General features: G+C 45.8%; 1 protein-coding gene across 1 annotated transcript in view; it reads left to right on the top strand.

The window, feature by feature from the left end:
• The window catches only part of CPNE2 (copine 2), an 84,330-nt gene that overhangs the window by 37,274 nt on the left and 30,024 nt on the right, over nucleotides 1-17,032 (top strand). The window contains exons 3-4 of the mRNA XM_083751457.1: nucleotides 9,711-9,890; nucleotides 12,085-12,159. Coding sequence (XP_083607583.1) covers nucleotides 9,711-9,890; nucleotides 12,085-12,159 — 255 coding nt within the window. The remainder of the gene's footprint in view (nucleotides 1-9,710; nucleotides 9,891-12,084; nucleotides 12,160-17,032) is intronic.

Raw genomic sequence — 17,032 nt, 5'->3', positions numbered from 1 at the left:
AATGGAGTTTCTGAGGTGCACTGAGCAGAAACACTTCTGTTAGGAGATGGGAATATATTGTAAAACTCTGTCGCAGGTCCCACTTGTTTGTGATCTGCAAGGAAAATATCACAACTTTTCACTCTCTCTCTTTTCCACATTCCTTTGCATGCCATACCATGGATGGTTCTATGAATCTATAGAAGGCAGTAAAAATGTTGTTAGGCAATAATTTCTTATTACTTATTTGCAGATGTATGTAAAGCAGCCTTTTATGGGGCAGGACACACAAATGTGTGTGGATAAAAATGAGTTGTGGGTTTGTTTGTTTTTTGCAGTTTGCTACCTTTTCTTTTTATATAATGAAACATCAAACATTAAAAACTCCCCTCAACAGGGCTGCCTTCAGATGTCTTCAAAAAGTCAGATAGTTGTTTATTTCCTTGACCTCTGATGGGAGGGCATTCTACAGGGCGGGTGCCACTACCAAGAAGGCCCTCTGCCTGGTTCCCTGTAACCTCACTTTTCACAGGGAGGGAATCGCCAGAAGGCCCTCGGCGCTGGACCTCAGTGTCTGGGCTGAACAATGTGGTTGGAGACACTCCTTCAGGTATAATGGGCTGAGGTCATTTAGGGCTTTAAAGGTCAGCACCAACACTTTGTATTGTGCTTGGAAATGTACTGAGAACCAATGTAGATCTTTCAGGACCAGTGTTATATGGTCTCAGCAGCCACTTCCATCCATGGTGGTCAGCCACCATTTTTATTTACTCAAGATGCATGGCCCTGAATATAACAAACATTGTTCCTTGACCTTCTTTGGAGCACTTTGTGACATATTTGGATCTGCAGTGCCAGCCTTTTTGTGGGTAATGACTAAAAGCTGGAACAAGAAGCAATTAACTCTGTAGCTATGCAAAGGATGTTCAATGAATTCCCTCTAGTTAATCAGTGTTGGTGTGTACAAATTAACTAGACAATTTTCAAAAGATCTGCTGAAATCTGCAGTTTCCCTTCAATCTCAGCCGGGCTGGAGGGCGGGGGAGTCCCATGGAAAATGAGCTCGGATCCTGGATTTGAATCAGATCGAAGCTAAGAAATCACATCTTAGATGGGTGAATCATTCCCAGCCATACAGTCAAATGGACTTATTTGTATAGCCTGCAGTTAAATGGGGTTAGTAGTACAGCTGCCCGTTGTGATTTAGCAGAAACGTAGGTATAAATGCAACTAAAATATAAAATAAATTTACAAATGAAACAAAAAATAAAGTGTGAAGCTGCAGCATACAGTGCCACAGTGAAACATATCATTCAGTGCAGAGAGAAACCACAATCTACAATCAATTCGGAGTTTCAAGGTTGTGCTATGTAATTACTACTAATACGTAGCTGATTATTTGATTGCCATCCTCCCAAAAGATCGTGTAGGAAGCTGTTTTGAGAAGATAATATTCCTTTTCTGCTCTCTCCCCCCCCTACACCCCCGACAGCTGGTCCACAGTAACTCGCTGTTCCATTTCCCTTCCAACCTCCCCTTGTATTTTTAGCAAAATTACCATATTGTTGATGTGCATTTCCAAACATTTCTTCCATTTTTAAAAATACATTTCAGCAGAGCTTCTTTCCCTTTTCCCCTCTCCCACCCCGCTCACCATTTTTGACTCTTCCCCAACACACACGTTGCGTACCTATTTCTAGCTTTCAAATGTTCACAAGTTTTGTTAATATCCTTTTCCTGTTTCACTCTGGTATCTATGCGCATTGGCAGGGTGGAATGGTGGTGTGCCTAAATGAAACACGAGGAGTGATGGCGGACAGTAATTTAGATACCTCTAAAAGGAGATTCAGAAAAAATTATGGTAAAGAAGTCTATCAATGGATACTGGTAATGATAGCCATATTATGAAGCTTAGGGTTGTGCAGGAGAGCGCCTACTCTGTGGCAGCCCCAGAATTGTGGAATCCCTTCACCTTCATGATACAGCTTTGCTGAAGTTGCACATTTTATGACCCTGGCCGTTTGAAACTTGTATGTTCATTTATTATTTTATTTATTACATTTGCATACCGCCCTCCATCCATAGATCTCAGGCCAGCTGACAACATAAAATTACAATATAAAAAAACGCAGAATACAGAATAAAAATAAGAACAAAAGCAAAGCCCTCCCAGTTGAGAGAGATTTTAGGAGTTACTGTGTTCTTGCGGTTGTACAGTGGTACCTCTGGTTACGTACTTAATTTGTTCCGAAGGTCCGTTCTTAACCTGAAACTGTTCTTAACCTGAAGCACCACTTTAGCTAATGGGGCCTCCTGCTGCCACCGCCACAAGATTTCTGTTCTTATCCTGAAGCAAAGTTCTTAACCCGAGGTACTATTTCTGGGTTAGCGGAGTCTGTAACCTGAAGTGTCTGTAACCTGAAGCGTATGTAACTTGAGGTACCACTGTAGTTTGCTTTGTAAAGTTTTTATTGTTGCATTTTAAATTGTTGTGACAATTTAACCCTGATGATGAAAGGCGAGGGAGGAGAGCAGCAACAACATAAAAAGCTTGCTGAATCAGACCAATGGCTCATTTGGCCTAGCACCTGTTCCCACAGTGGCCAACCAAATGCCCATTATGGGAAGCCGGCAAGCAGGATTCAAGTTTAAGAGCACCTCCCCGTCTGTGATTCCTAGCAGCTGGTATTCAGAGGCATACTGCCTCCAACCAGGGAGGTAGAACATAGCCATTGTGACTAGAAGTTGTGAATAGCCTTATCCTCCATGAAAAGGCGGGTAAAAAGTGGTAATTTTAATAATAAAAATTTTTATTTATACCCCACCCTCCCCAGCCAGAGCCGGGCTCAGGGCTGCTAACACCAGTAAAATTACAGTAAAAACATAATAGGGGGGGAAAACCAATTTAAAATACAGGTTAAAAAGAAATTTAAAATGCCGCCTCATTTTAAAAGTAGCTCATAGATCAAAACCATAAGGGGAGGGAAACATAAGGGTCCGACTGAGTCCAAACCAAAGGCCAGGCGGAACAGCTCTGTCTTGCAGGCCCTGTGGAAAGATGTCAAGTCCCGCTGGGCCCTAGTCTCTTGCGACAGAGCTTTCCACCAACTCGGGGCCAGTACTGAAAAGGCCCTGGGCCTAGTTGATAAATAAATAGAAGCATCCCCACTTGTGTGCGATCGACATGTGTGCGACCGTGTATATGTGCAGCGCCAGGAAATAAGTAAATCATTGAATTCATACCCAGAAATGGAGGGAGAATGGTGGAGAGTCCCTGTGGCTTGCAAGGAAACCCTCCCCGGAACCCAAAGAGGACTTCAGTGAGGGCAGAGAAGAGACTGGAGGTGCAGCGGGGCTTTGTTTAGGCTGCTCAGCCTCCCTGGCCAACAGCTGGTATGTGGGGTAGCACAGCCCATTTTTTTGCCCTTTTCTGCCCATTCTGCAGCCTTCTGTCAGCCCCAGAGCTTCAACACTAGTTGTGCATATTTTTGGTACAGTATTTTTGATTTTTGGAGAGGAATATTTTGAGAGAGTATGGTAGAGAGGGCATTTATGTGATTTTCACTTTTGCGGCGCCAGAACGTAACCCCCCCCCTCCACACACCTTAACTGGGAAGTCGCTTGCAGTCCAGAACAGGTTGGCAAATGCTGATATAAGCCCTGATCATCAGAGTTTATTGTGTGCGAACAAGTTAGTTTAATCTACAATTTTTTTTCATGTGGAAACAATTTTTTATTATTCTTATTAGTTGCTGTAGTTGCAGCAGCAGTGATTAATCACCTTTCTGCCCAACTAGTGATACAAAATATAAAATATATACAATATTAAAAACAACAATATGGATAAAAACAATGGTTGAAGCAGAACAAAGCTGTAACCGGGGGGAAGCGGAATAAAATTTAAAGCCCATCAAAAATCCGGCAGAGATTTTACTAATGGCATGCCAAAATGTTCCGCTGTGTTTTCATCGAACATTGCACATTGATTGATGAGAAAAGGAACTGCATCTGAGAACTTTCAAATAGGAGAGAAATGTTTACTGGAAAGAAAAATAGACATAAGAACATATGAAGAACCTTCTGGATTAGGCCAAAGGGGGCTCATCTAATCCAGCATTCATTCTCACAAGGGCCAAACAAATCCTCCAATGGGAAACCAGCAAGTAGGATTTGAGTGTGAGAGCAACTCTCCCCTCCTGTGGTTTCCAGCAACTGGTAATCAGAATCATTGCTGCCTCCAACTGCGGAGGCACAAAGCCCAGCCATCGTGGCTAGTAGCCATCGACAGCCCTCTCCTCCATGAATTGGTCTAATCCTCTTTTTAAGCCATCTGGGTTCGTGTTCCTCACTACCTCCTGTGAGAGTGAGTTTCATAGTAAAACCATGCACTGCGTCCTCTGCAACCTGACAGCAGTGGAGTTGGCTCAAAACCTCACACCCACCGAAACACTCAAGGAATTCTCAGGTGCCCTGACAAATAGACGAGGAAAATGGAAGACCCTTTTGTAGGGGAAGCAAACTTCCACGAAACCATACTGGTTTTCAGAGCCGTCTTTTCCATAGGGCTTAGTGGGGCATCGCACCAGGGCGCCGGCCTCTCAGGGGCATCCCAGCAAGTGGGGAGGCTGCGTGGCTTTCACGGTGGCCTCCCCTTTCCCTGCAGGCCCGCCAGCTGTGCCCCGCCAACTTTAAGGCTGGCGGGCATGCAGCTTCCTTCCCAAGCCTCGGGAGGAGAGCGATCCCCGCGGAGGCTTGGGAGGGAAGCTGCACGCCTGCCAGCCGTATGGTTGGCAGGGCACGGCTTCCATCCTTAGCCTCTGTGGGGATCGCTCTCCTCCCAAGAAGGCTTGGGAGGAGCGCAACTTCACTCCCAAGCCTCTGCGGGGATTGCTGCCTCACAGCGGCATGGGGAAGAGTTGCGCCCCCTCCCCATGGCTGGCAGTGTGCAGCTACGGCCACCCCAACACTATCTGTGGTAATTTGGGGGTAATTTGCACCCCGGCGCCACATCTGCTAAAAACGGCCCTGCTAGTTTTATTCCTTCTAAGGCTTGGTAAAGATAGGGCCAACTGACCTCCTTAGCAAGGAAGGCCCACAATTGAGACTCCTGTGAGGAGGTTTCTAGGTGAGGAAGGGCGCCTGAGGTGACTGTGGCGGTTTGGTGAAAGGGCAGCCTCCTTGCCCCAAACCCCTTTCCGCGTTTCTTTTCTGACAGTCCCAACATTGTTTGCCGCTGAAGGCAAACCGATAGGTACAGAAGGGAAATTGTAGAGGAGGGGAGTTCTTCTTCTGGGAGGCGAGGTATGCATTTAAGGGCTTGCACTTTCTCTCTCAGGAGTATAATTTTGCGGGAATGTGTTGCCAGGACAGCAGGCACCTCACGCCCGCCTGATTTCCATAATCCCTAACAGAAGCCCCTTTCAGAGTTAAGGAGGCATTAGCACATAAATGCTCCATTTGAGGTCAAGTGAGCCTCAGAAGTGTCAGCGTTTTCCAGGGCCTGTGGCCAAGAAAAGCGTGTCGGGGCTGGAGCCGGGCCCTGTGCACGTGCGGGCCCTGGGTTTCGGCACCAAAGGCAGCGCCTTTAATCTGAGAAACATTGCAGGACACGCTGTGCGCCACTTGGCAGTGAATTCTCCCAAGACAACTTGTCTCTCTTCAGGTGGCTTTTAACGCTTGATACAATCACTCCTGCAATTTTGAGTGATTTTAAAGAGCTTTATCTTGGGATAATTGGAGCTGTGTGGAAACAGGGCCTTTCTGCGTCATTTTTTCCCTCGGAGCTTTTTCTCTGTCTTTTCCCCTCCTACTTTTCCATGTAATTCAACAACAAGGCATGGAATCCAGGCTTAATTTGTAATTAGAAAGGCGGTGGGAAGGTGTGTTCCTCGTTGAGAGCTGTGCTCTTGGACCAAAAAGCACTGTGACTTAGGAGCAAAACCTCCCCCAGTGGTGGTATAGTGGTTAGAGTGTTAGACTTGGACCTGGGAGACCAGGGTTCAAATCCCCACTGGGTCATGGAGCTCCCAGGTGACCTTGAGCCATTCATTCACTCTCAGCCTAGCCTACCTCACAGAGTTGTTATGAGGATTAAATGGAGCAGAGGAGAACTATGTAGGCCACCTTGCACTCCCTGGGGGAAAGGTGAGGAATAAATAAATAAATGGGCTGATAATTTGGAGATTCTCATCATTTCCCCTATTTCCAATGTACAGATACTGAGTGTCATAGACATCCCCACCCAGGTACAAGAGGAAAGTATCAGCCAGCTTTGGGAAAACACCAAAGTTTGCAAAAGTAGAGGAATGTTCAGCAGTGGGGAGGGAGAGCTCAGCAACAGCCCCATGCTCAGTAGCCACTGAATTTGGACTTACTGTTGGGGATGGGCTGGGGAGGTGGGGACAGACCAAAAACCATAAGAAGAACATTAGAAGCTTCCTGATATTGGGTCATGCCATTGGGTCCATCTAGCTCAGTATTGGGGTCTCCCCCAGCCCTCCCTTGTGTCATGGCCCTGTCAAGCAAGGAAAGTCGAGAGTGAATAATCAACTCTTTATTGTCAAAAAGTACACTTACAAGTTAGGAAAAGGCATGCCCCTCAGTCCTGTGTTTCTCAGCTACTCCCAGGTGTGAACCCAATGAGGCAGTTGCCGCAACAGAGAGGCCCCGTCCCCTGCTTACGTATCTCCCCAACCTGAGCTGTGCGCAGGCAGGTGAAAACTACACCTCCGTGTAACCTGTTTCCTCCTCCCACTTCAGTCCTCCTGGTCCAGGGAGACAGTGGAGCAAGATAGGTGGGGACACGCGAAGGAGGTGTGGAAGCCCGTGACTCTACATCAGCCTGACCTGCCTCTCCCTCCTGCCTCACCTGTTCTTCACTCTCCAATCCTCAGCTTCTCTTGCCTCTCACTCTCATGTCCTGGTTGTCACAGGCTCCCCCAGTTCACTGATTGCTTCTTCCAAGTCAGTCTCCAATCCCACTTCTCCCCCCACCTAGTCCCTAACTCCTCAGTGTCCAGCCAGTTCTTGGCCCCTGGAGATGCTGAAGATTGAACCTGGGACCCCCCCTTTTGGCCCTAAAGCAGGTGTATTGCTTCCGAGCTGCCCATGTTGCTTATGGGAGTGAATATATCTTCGTACTACAGTCGTAGTTCAGGAGACTGTTTGGATTCTTTGTGAGATAAAGGGAGAATAGAAAGGGGAGGGGGAATTCGGTAAAGAGGCTCTTCTCTCGGGGTGTGGGCTACTGTTTTTTTTGTCAACTTTCTGCACCCACACCCACAGATGTGGTCTTTTTTGAGGGGGCATGGCCTGGGAGAGTTCTGGGGGCCAGATAGTGTGCCCTGCAGGGCCACATTCAGTCCTGTAGGCCTGGCATTCTACACCAATTTTGACTAGTGCTGTTGGTGGTCTGGAACAGGACCGGGAAGCGGCATGTGCCCTAGAGAGTGTCCTGAGGGCCACACAGAGAGCTCTGCAGGGCCATATTCAGCCTGCATGTCTGAGGCTCCCAACTCCCATTAAGGGTACCATTTTATGTGCACTTGCAGAGTCCTCTGATTATCTGCCCCAGGCTTCTTGCAGCTGTCCAAACTCAGGTTCTGATTTTCCCTTCCCTCCTTCCACATCGGCTCTGTCGTGCATTATGCCTTGAAGGCCTGCATTGGCACAGGAAGCACAGCCGAGAGAGCCAAAAACCTGCCATTCTCCTCACTTGGGCTTTTTCTAGGAATGCAGATTTCATTAAAGAGCACAGCCAATTATGTGAAAGTGAAAACTTCACTGCCGCTTCCTTCACCCCTCATAAGCCTTGCGAGTTTGAATGGGTGCCAGCGAGGCAGATGGAGTAAGTTACATTGGTACCAGTCCCTAGGAAGGAGGAAAAGAGGCCCTGCTATTGATCCCTGCAAAATATGTTGCCATTTCAACATGGCAAGATGTGGGAGGTGTGAGGGAGTCTTTGCTCCTTCTCTTGCATCAGTTCAATTTAAAAGTGAGCATGCAAAAAGAGAGAGAGAGAGAGAGAGAGAGAGAGAGAGAGAGAGAGAGAGAGAGGAAGAATTCAGTCTCTTTACTGAAGCAAAGAGAACTGTTGAAGCACGCATACATTGGCACCCAAAGCAGTGCTGGCACCCCCACCCCCAAAACTGGGGAGCCTTTTTCAGCTCGAGGGCCACGTTCTCCTCATGGGCAACTTTCTGGGGGCCACAGACCAGTGGAGGGTATGGCAGAAGTAGATGCGCGCTCACAATCTCAATTTCATCAAGGCAAGTGAGAGTTATTATCGTAGATCAAGGACACACCCAGCCGCGTAAAATCACCAGCAGGGGCCACAAAGCAAGGCCAGGGAAGGCTGTGGCTCAGGTGTGTGTGGCCTAAGCAGTCTCAAGAGCCTGAGATTCTTCCACTCCTGTAGTGGATTATCTTGATGAATTCTGAGCTGAATTTTGTAATTGTGGGCTCTTTACGCTGGCCCCAAAAACCTACAAAACTGCAGCACGATGCAGTGAAACAATAGGACCCCCCAAAACATGGAAGTGCACAGTAATCACTATTATTATATATTAAATTTTTATACCACCCTTTATTTGTAGATCTTAGGGCAGTTCACAACATAATGTTCGGGCTGCTGCATAAGCAGGTCAGCACTGCTGTGCTCTGAGTCTTACCTGTGATCGATGTTCTAGGTCAATAGGCCACAACGACTGAGTGGCCCCCGAATAAGGGGTCCCAGACTTCAGGCGGTGTTCTGCTGCCTACACTGGTGTAGATCCATGTAGTTCTTATTCACAGAAGTTGCTCCAGAACTGTATGGAGTGTACCTTTCATTTTTCCCATCGAGACTGGTTGATATTTTGTGGGTTGGTAGGGGGAGAGGTCTTCCCTGTGCAACATGAATTTATTCATGGAAATCCTCTGGATTTTGCATTTTAAATATCTGGCGCCTGCCTTTTTAAGTGAACTAATGTATTGCACACTTCCTGGTCTAATCAGAGAGCATAATAATATTTTGGATGTTTCAATTCTTTGAAGTTTATGATACAGAACATGGGCTTTAAAATGTACCATATGCATTAAAATACACATTTTCTGATTAAATATGTTTAGAGATGCATAAACATATTGAGTAAAATATGTACTAAATATTATAATGCATATTTTAATTGCAGAATGGGTTGAAAACAGAATGTAGCAGTATTATGGATAAACACATGTGAAATTGATATGGGATTGCATCTGTTAGTCATGTTATGCTAGTCATACCCAGAGAAATGGACCTATGTTGGTCATGGCCATTGATTTCAATTGGTCTCCTTGTGACTATGGCTAACATTGGATACAGCAGATTGGCTGCAAATAGATGGATACCACCATCAATATTATGACCTTTCTCAAACCATTTTTGGAATGATTTTCTTTTCTTTTCTTTTTTTAGTGCAAAACTGCCCTGGAGAGTAGAGGGTGGCAACATCTCAGGCTCTTGCCTGTCAGTGCTGTTCATAGGCTGCTTCTGCTGCAGCCTTGCAGAATTGCCTTTGTGTTCAGAACTCTACCATGGAGAGGAAAGATATATGTCTGGACTGAACATAGCAAAAGCACTTTCAGATTGCCCCCAACACCCTAAAAATGTTCCACCTGTCTTCACCGTTACTACTGTCTAAAAGTTGATCGGCTCGTTGATCTAAACTCGTTGATCAGCTCACTTGTTCAACCTAATTCTTTATTTGTAGATCGACAGGACAGAAACAGCTGTGAACAACCTCAACCCAGCCTTTTCCAAGAAGTTTGTCATAGATTATCGCTTTGAGGAGGTTCAGAAGCTGAAATTTGCCTTGTTTGACCAAGACAAGTCAAGCATGCAGCTGTACGAACATGACTTCTTGGGAGAATTTTCCTGCACCCTGGGAACAGTGAGTGTTACTACCTGCTTAGTGGAGTCCCTAAGTTTCTGCTTCCAAAGTATTGCTGGTCATTGGCAAATTGTTGCTAGTTCTTCAGGCAGTGAAAGAGATTAGAAGGCAGGACAGCGAACAGGAGCTTAAGCAGGACCCTCCTGAATTAGATCATAGCTCTGTTCCCTTTCCCCTTGATGGAAAGCCCGCATCAAGACATTAAAGGTAACAGCGCTCCACTGTTGCTTATTCCCATCTATTCTAGTTTACCACCATTGTATGTGAATGTTCTGTTTCACTATCAAGCCTATTCTCCATTTAATAGACCAATCATCTGTGCACTGATTTATCTAATGCTTTAAAAAAAAACTCACCTAAGCCGGTGACCATTAGAACATCTCGTTGCCTAAATTACGTGCTCTGTAGAGCAGTGCCAGTCTTTGTTTACTGTGTCAATATCTGAACCGCTAGGTGACCCCCCTCCCCAAAAAGCCTCTGTAGGCATCTTCCAAACAATTCCCCAAATAGTTATGAGGTTGCCTTTCAGATATAGGCAACTTCACAAAGCAATTTACACTTAACATTACAGCAAAACATCAGGGCAGCGTTGAAACTAGGTGGTTAGACAAAAGAACTGAGAATTAGGATGGTGGGGGGAAATCTGCTCCACAGAAAGTGTGACGAATTTGTCAGCCTTGCATAACCATGGGAAGAATTGCATTTCAGGAACAAATGTCCCAAGAACCATAGAGAAGCCATTTTGGTGTGATTGTGGTTTTTTGCTCGCAGTCATCTCTTGGATCCTCTTTCTTTTCTTCTTCTTCTTTCTCTCCTCTAGATGAAGATTCTTTCCACCACCTGCTCCAGTTAAAGCTAGTGATGCAAAGGGAGACCGGCACTCACAACAGGCCCCACTTTGAGTGCAGATCCCAGCTGGCTTTCTGTGAGCCCCACTCAGCCCCTCAGTACTTAGCAGGAAGCCTGCTGGAATGTCCTCAAAGTCTTCTCCTGAGCCCAACTTTTTATCCAAAGGCACGAGCAGCCCATGAATAGCCTTGGGAAGGAGCTGCCTGAATGGCGTCTGAGAATGCCATTCTCATTCTCTCTCTCTCTCTCTCTCTCTCTCTCTCTCTCTCTCTAATTTCACTTTTATGTCAGGCTTCTGCTAGCTTAGTTCGGCTAGACTGTTGCAATGCACCTGATGAACCCTGTGGTTAGATTGAATGGAAAGACTCCTTCTCTTTGTCACCCCCTAGCAACCTCGCTGGCCACGTAAACTTGAAAACCAAGGAGATAAATCCATTGGTTTTAGGCATGAGGTGCATGCATGCTGCGATCAGGAACACAAGTCAGGTCCGCCTGCTGAGCTGCTCTCTGCAAATGCCCTCTCCTGTTGTGCTTCCGTCTCTTTCTCTCCTCAGCAGTGCTGAGTGTTTTCCGCAGGTCCAAGGCAGGATGTGAGCAAATATGAAATGTCACCATTCAGCACGTTGTGCAAGTGCATGTTTGAACAGGGATCTTAACTCTGTCCAGTCTTGGGTTTTTTTGTTTTAGTTTGTTTTGGGGTGAATATTTTTTATTTCATTTCATAATGTGTATAAAATGGAGAGAACAGTTATAACAACAGATGGAAATTAAAATAGGAAAAACAAACTATAAAATAGGCACTTAGAATGAGTACAGTCACACATGAGTCCAAGTAGAGGATATTAGCATTATCTGATTATCAGCTATCATTCCAGATCTGTCCAGGCCTGTGACAAGGGTTGCCTTGAAAATGATGGTTCTGTTGTATATGTAAAAAGGAATGCCAAATCATATAAAAAGTATCTGGAGCTTCTGGTCCTTGTCAGAATCTCAAATTATGCATCATTTTCTCCATTTTGGCTAGATTCCAGAATGAGTGGTACCAAGCGCCCAGTGTAAGGTTTTGGGCTGTTTTCCAATGAGTTTGCAATTAATGTTCCAAATGCCAAGATAATAAATGAGGCCGATTCTTTTGGCAAGTTGGCATCATCAAAAACATTAATTTTGGGCAACAAACAATAGTTTCTTTAGTAATTTGTCAAAATTAGTATCTGTCAAAATTAAATCCCTCAAATCTTGCAACAACTTAGCATTGCCACCATAAATAATAATGACTACATCCCGGATTGTACTCCGTCGGATCATTGCTACAGGCCTCCTTTTGTTTTCTGTTCTTCTCCCTTAGATTGTCTCAAGCAAGAAGATGACAAGAGCACTCCTCCTGGGGAACGGGAAGCCAGCTGGAAAAGGAATGATAATGGTATGGGCCACATGAAAGCAGGGGTATAAAGAGGGCGGGGACTTGGATTCTGAACTTAAATCCCAGTTCTGCATTTGGGATATAGCTGGAATCCTTTTTAAGCCCTTGGTTTTTTTAATGACTGCTGTGGGAGCCACCCCAGCTGGTCACTTCACTCCCCAAGATCTACACACTCCCCCCCCCCCAAAAAAAGAAAAAACACACAAAGTCTACTTTTCTAAGGAACTGGAGTAAAAGGTTGCTCCAGTAGAATTGATCTGAGCCCTGAAAAGAACATAGAACTGAAAGAAGTGGGAAATGGAGCCACTCTTCCAGATTCCTTCTCCAGCTCTTTATACTTTTCAAGAGAGGAAAAAAGTTAACCACCCTCTCATTTAAAACAGATTTCTCTTCCATCTCTCTGTTTTGCCTTATTTTTTACTAGAAGAGCAAAAATAACAACCAAAAGGACCAGAGCAGCCAAACTTCCAAGTCCTGATTCATTCATTTCCATAGCAAAGCTTAAGCAGAAATTTCAGTGCGTGCTTAAACCTCTCACCCTGGAAACAAAGCTTGACTTGGACTGGGTGGCATCCAGGTTTTAAAAAATGTTCAGACTTATGTCCATATGAAACCATTTGCATAAAAATGCATATGCCATGCACTCCTTTATTTCTTCTGCAAATTTGTGCGCAATCTGCAAACCCATAAGCGGCATGCAAGATAAATCAGGATAAAAGGTTTGGTTTATGGGTAGTGTTAGTGGTAAGAGGAACAGGGCTTACTACTTAGCAACAGGTTTCTTAGCAACAGTTTTTCCTCTCTTGCACACTTGTGCACACAGAGCAATGCCTTTCCCATTGTAGACATGTCTGGCTAGTTTTGCAAATGAAAGGAAGTGATATTGGCTTGCATTAAAAGCGTGCGCACACCGCCCTCCAATCCTACTCATCTATAATTATCAATTGGGATGAACTGTTTGCTGCACCCTTGATGCCTATACATCATCATGATATATCAAATGCAACACGAGCCATGCTGTGCATATTAGCTCACTGGTCCTTACGTTGCAGCCTTGGGTTCACCGATGCTGCTTCCAGCTATGCTTTCAATGCCTTCAACCACTGTAAACCCACTACATATTGGGGTGTGTGTGTGTGTGTGTGTGTGTGTGGTTGCACCTGAAGCCAAAACTGAGTATAGTCAAAACCCATTTGGTTCAATGGGAAGTGGATTTGCCAAAGTCATTTTTCCTGGAACCATTTTTCCCTTTCCACCCACTTTTTGCCCCCTTTTAAATTTTTTTAAAAAAAATATTTTGCCACATGCGGAAAGTTGAATGTGCAGAAGTTAAATGTGCATAAGTTGTGGACTTATTATATGATTCCATATTGGAAACAGGAGAGAGAAATGGCAAAGAGTCAGAGGTGTTTTTGAAGGGTTTTTTCCAACTTACATTTTAAATGTAACCTGACAAGTGGCTTCCTCTACAATAGAAACCCACAAATTCTGTGCATGTTTCTTATCCCAGGAACCTTGTTCCTGCTGAGCAAAGTTGAATCTAAAGTGAACAATGGCGTTGCTTGAATTTCCTTCACTGCAGTAATCTTGGTGTATTGTCACCAGCTTGCTGAGATGTGTGGGCAGAGGAGGCTGGTCTATGATGTCAAATGGGGAATTGCCCTAAACAACCTCAGTCTGCCCACAGCCAGTCTCTGGATACCTGCCTTCTTCCTTACAACCAGTCCAAGCTGGAGCTAAACAAGAACAATCACACAAATTGCCCATGAATATATGGGAGAACATAAGAAGGTGCCTTCTACCAAATCAGACCATTGGTCCATCAGTACTGTTCACGGTGACTGGCACTGGTTCTCTGGGGTCGCAGACAGATGCTTCTCCTAACCTTACCTTGGAGATGCAAAGGGGTCAAAACTTGGGCCCTTCTGCATGCAAAACAGATGCTCTGTCACTGAGGATTCTCTAGCTGTGATTCCTGCATTGCAGGGGATCAGTCTAGATGGCCCTTGGAGTCCCTTCCAATTCCACAGTTCTATGATTTCATGCATGTTGACCAAGAAGGCACTCACCAGAGAATATTTTCATCTTGAAATGGAAACAGCAGGATGCTCAGTTGTTGTGTTTCCTGATGTATGCTTTGATGTATGCAATTGTGCATACATTTTTCTAGTGCAGGAGAGAAGGAAGAGCTTGGATAGGATTGGCCAAGCACACTTCGTTGCTTAAGGCAAAGGCCAAGATCACACACACAAACACATTCCACACACAAAAGCTAACTGGGCTAGCATTTGACTCTTATTTCAGCACTGGTGATGGGACAGCGTCCAAGTGAGGACAGCAGGTTAGTTCAAGAGGGTGCATACGGTCCACACAACCTCTGCCTTCCAAACCCTCACTGCCACTCAGGATGTGCCACCTGAGGCAGCTGTCGCACTCAGCCCAATGGTAAGGCTGGCCCTGAGTTTGGCTGCTGAATCCCTGCAAGGCAAAAATTGTGAGCAGCAATCCACATAATTAAGGCCCCATTAATATTGTCTGCCCAACAGAGATAGAAAAACAGACATCGTCCAGCTCCTTCAAATTAAAACAGCCAGATGGACCATCATTAAAATGGAGAAAAAAATAAAAATATCGCTACTTCCTGTGTTACAGGCTGCTTTAAGCATACTCATTGATGTGGGTGGTTCCTCCCCCCCCCCCACTCCACCATAGGAACAAATATATATATATTTACATAGCTTGGCAAAATAGTTATAGGAGGAGATGCTGGACTAAATGGGCCACTAGCCTGATCCAGCAGGCTCATCTTATGTTCTTAGGAGCATTTGGCCATGCAACTCCCACTGGTGTGGATGGGGTACATTGGATATCTGTACATAAAACTCAGAAATATCTAAAAGATGCCACACCAGCCCAGATTATGATTAAAGTGGAGTGAGAAGGAAAAGGTATTGGCAGCAGGCTTCTGTGTGGAGGCACCCTCCAGCCCAGCACCCTGGAGAGTGATCTCTAAGGACTTCCTAATTGTGAGACATTGACGCCCATTGATAAAATGTCTACCAGCTATCCTGGCCCATGAGTCAGGAGCCTGTGGCCCTGCAGATGTTGATGGACTGCAACTCCCTTCAGCCTCAGCCAGTGGTCAGCAATGGTAGGAGCTATAGTCCAACAATATCTGGAGGTCATCAAGTTGGAGAAGGCTGTTGTTCCTAGCACTCAAAACCGCTGTGGAGAAAGAGGTTGAGCTCAGGGCTTGCCTTTTCAGTTTGATGGGCTGGTGACAGCAGCTGCTTTATGATGCAAATTACAGTCTCCTCTGATTTGGCTGCACCATGGTGGGCTATCACCTCCCTCTGCTGATCAGGTGTGCTTGATTTTAATGCCATGGGATCTGCTGAAGGCATCTTCATCTGTGCTTGCCCTCCCCATGCACTCAGCCAGTCACCAATCAAGCAGGAAATCTATGCAAGGAAACTGACAGTGGATTTAGAGAGTGGAGCGGTGTAACTTGAACACTCCGTGTTCAAAACTGGCTGCTCGCAGGGCTGTTGTGAGGATAAAACAGGCAGGAAGAAAACTATGCAAACCATTTTGAGCTCCTTGGGGGGAAAGGTGGGATATAAATGCAATGAATGAATAAATAAAATTGTTGTAAATTGTGCTTTGCGAGGAATTAAAAGGACAGGCCTCCAAGGGGCATACTAACTAGACACAGACCAAATATCTGTACCAGGCAGACTAGATTTTACAGGAAATGTGAGGGGCTTTTTTTTTTTAAAAAAAGGAGGGAAACAGCTGAGACCTACACAGAAGGCAGGAGGATGCAGCTGGGTCCCATTGGGCTGGTGGTTTGGTGTTGCTGTGCCAGGAGAAAAGGTGGAGGGAGGGGAGGTTTAACCGTTCGAGGGCAGCAAAATGGCAAACTCCCTGGAGACGCTTCATGCTGGAACGAGGCAGTGGGGCTAACCGAATGCCAGCACATGTAGGTGGCTCGAGTTGTGCATGAAGCAAGCGTCGCCGAGGCCAGCCGGATGAGGCTGGCAAGGCAGCCCCCTCCTCCTCCAGTGCAGGATGCGCTTTCTGTGCTGGCAGCCGCTTGCCTCTGCTCAGAGGGAGCTGTCTTCCTCCCACAGAATGAGAAACGTAGTCTTTCTTTCTCTGTGCCGGGGGGAGAAGGGGAGCCTGAGGCCTGAATGTGGGCCCTCCTGGCCTTAAGGGAGGCTCTTCCTCAGGCACTGCCCCTTCTCCCCAGCCCTGCCCTGCCCTCTTCCTGAGTGCTTTTGCCCAGCTGGACTGTGTGCTTGATCTGGGGATGATGCTTCTTGCCTGCCTGGATGGAGAACGTCTGTGTGTTCACACAGAAACCTGTGAATTTTGTGTGTCCGGAACACAGAGCCGCAGCTATTGCTCTCCCCATTTTTGCCACTTCCATAAACCTGGAAGAGGAAAGTGACATTCTTTCCCCCTTTCCTCTCTTGACTCCATGTGCTTTTCCAAGGTGCTTTTCCTGCACTGCAGGAGATTGGACTCCATGTCCCTTGGGGTCCCTTCCAACTCTACAAGTCTTCTATTATCTCACATTTTTTCACTTTGCGGTTGCACCTGTGTTCCCAGAATTCTGTGCTCTAGCCTAGGCTAAATCTACTGAATTCCTGGACCAGAAATGCCAGTGATGGAAGCTATAATCCAGAACATGTGGAGGGCACCTGGTTTGATGAAATCCATGTTGCTGGGCCCTCAGCCCTTATTCAGCTGAAAATAAGGCTCCTGTGTGGAAAAATTAAAATGCTGGACTCAACCTCTGTTCTGGCTGCAAGCACTGACATCCAGCCATTGTGCTCAGGAGGAGAGAGAGAGAGAAAGAGTATGAAGA

The sequence above is a fragment of the Podarcis gaigeae genome, assembly GCF_964106915.1.
Source record: "Podarcis gaigeae genome assembly, chromosome: 8".
NCBI lineage: Eukaryota > Metazoa > Chordata > Lepidosauria > Squamata > Lacertidae > Podarcis > Podarcis gaigeae.
Note: the sequence above shows the minus strand (reverse complement) of the source record. Positions and strands in the feature narration are given on the sequence as shown.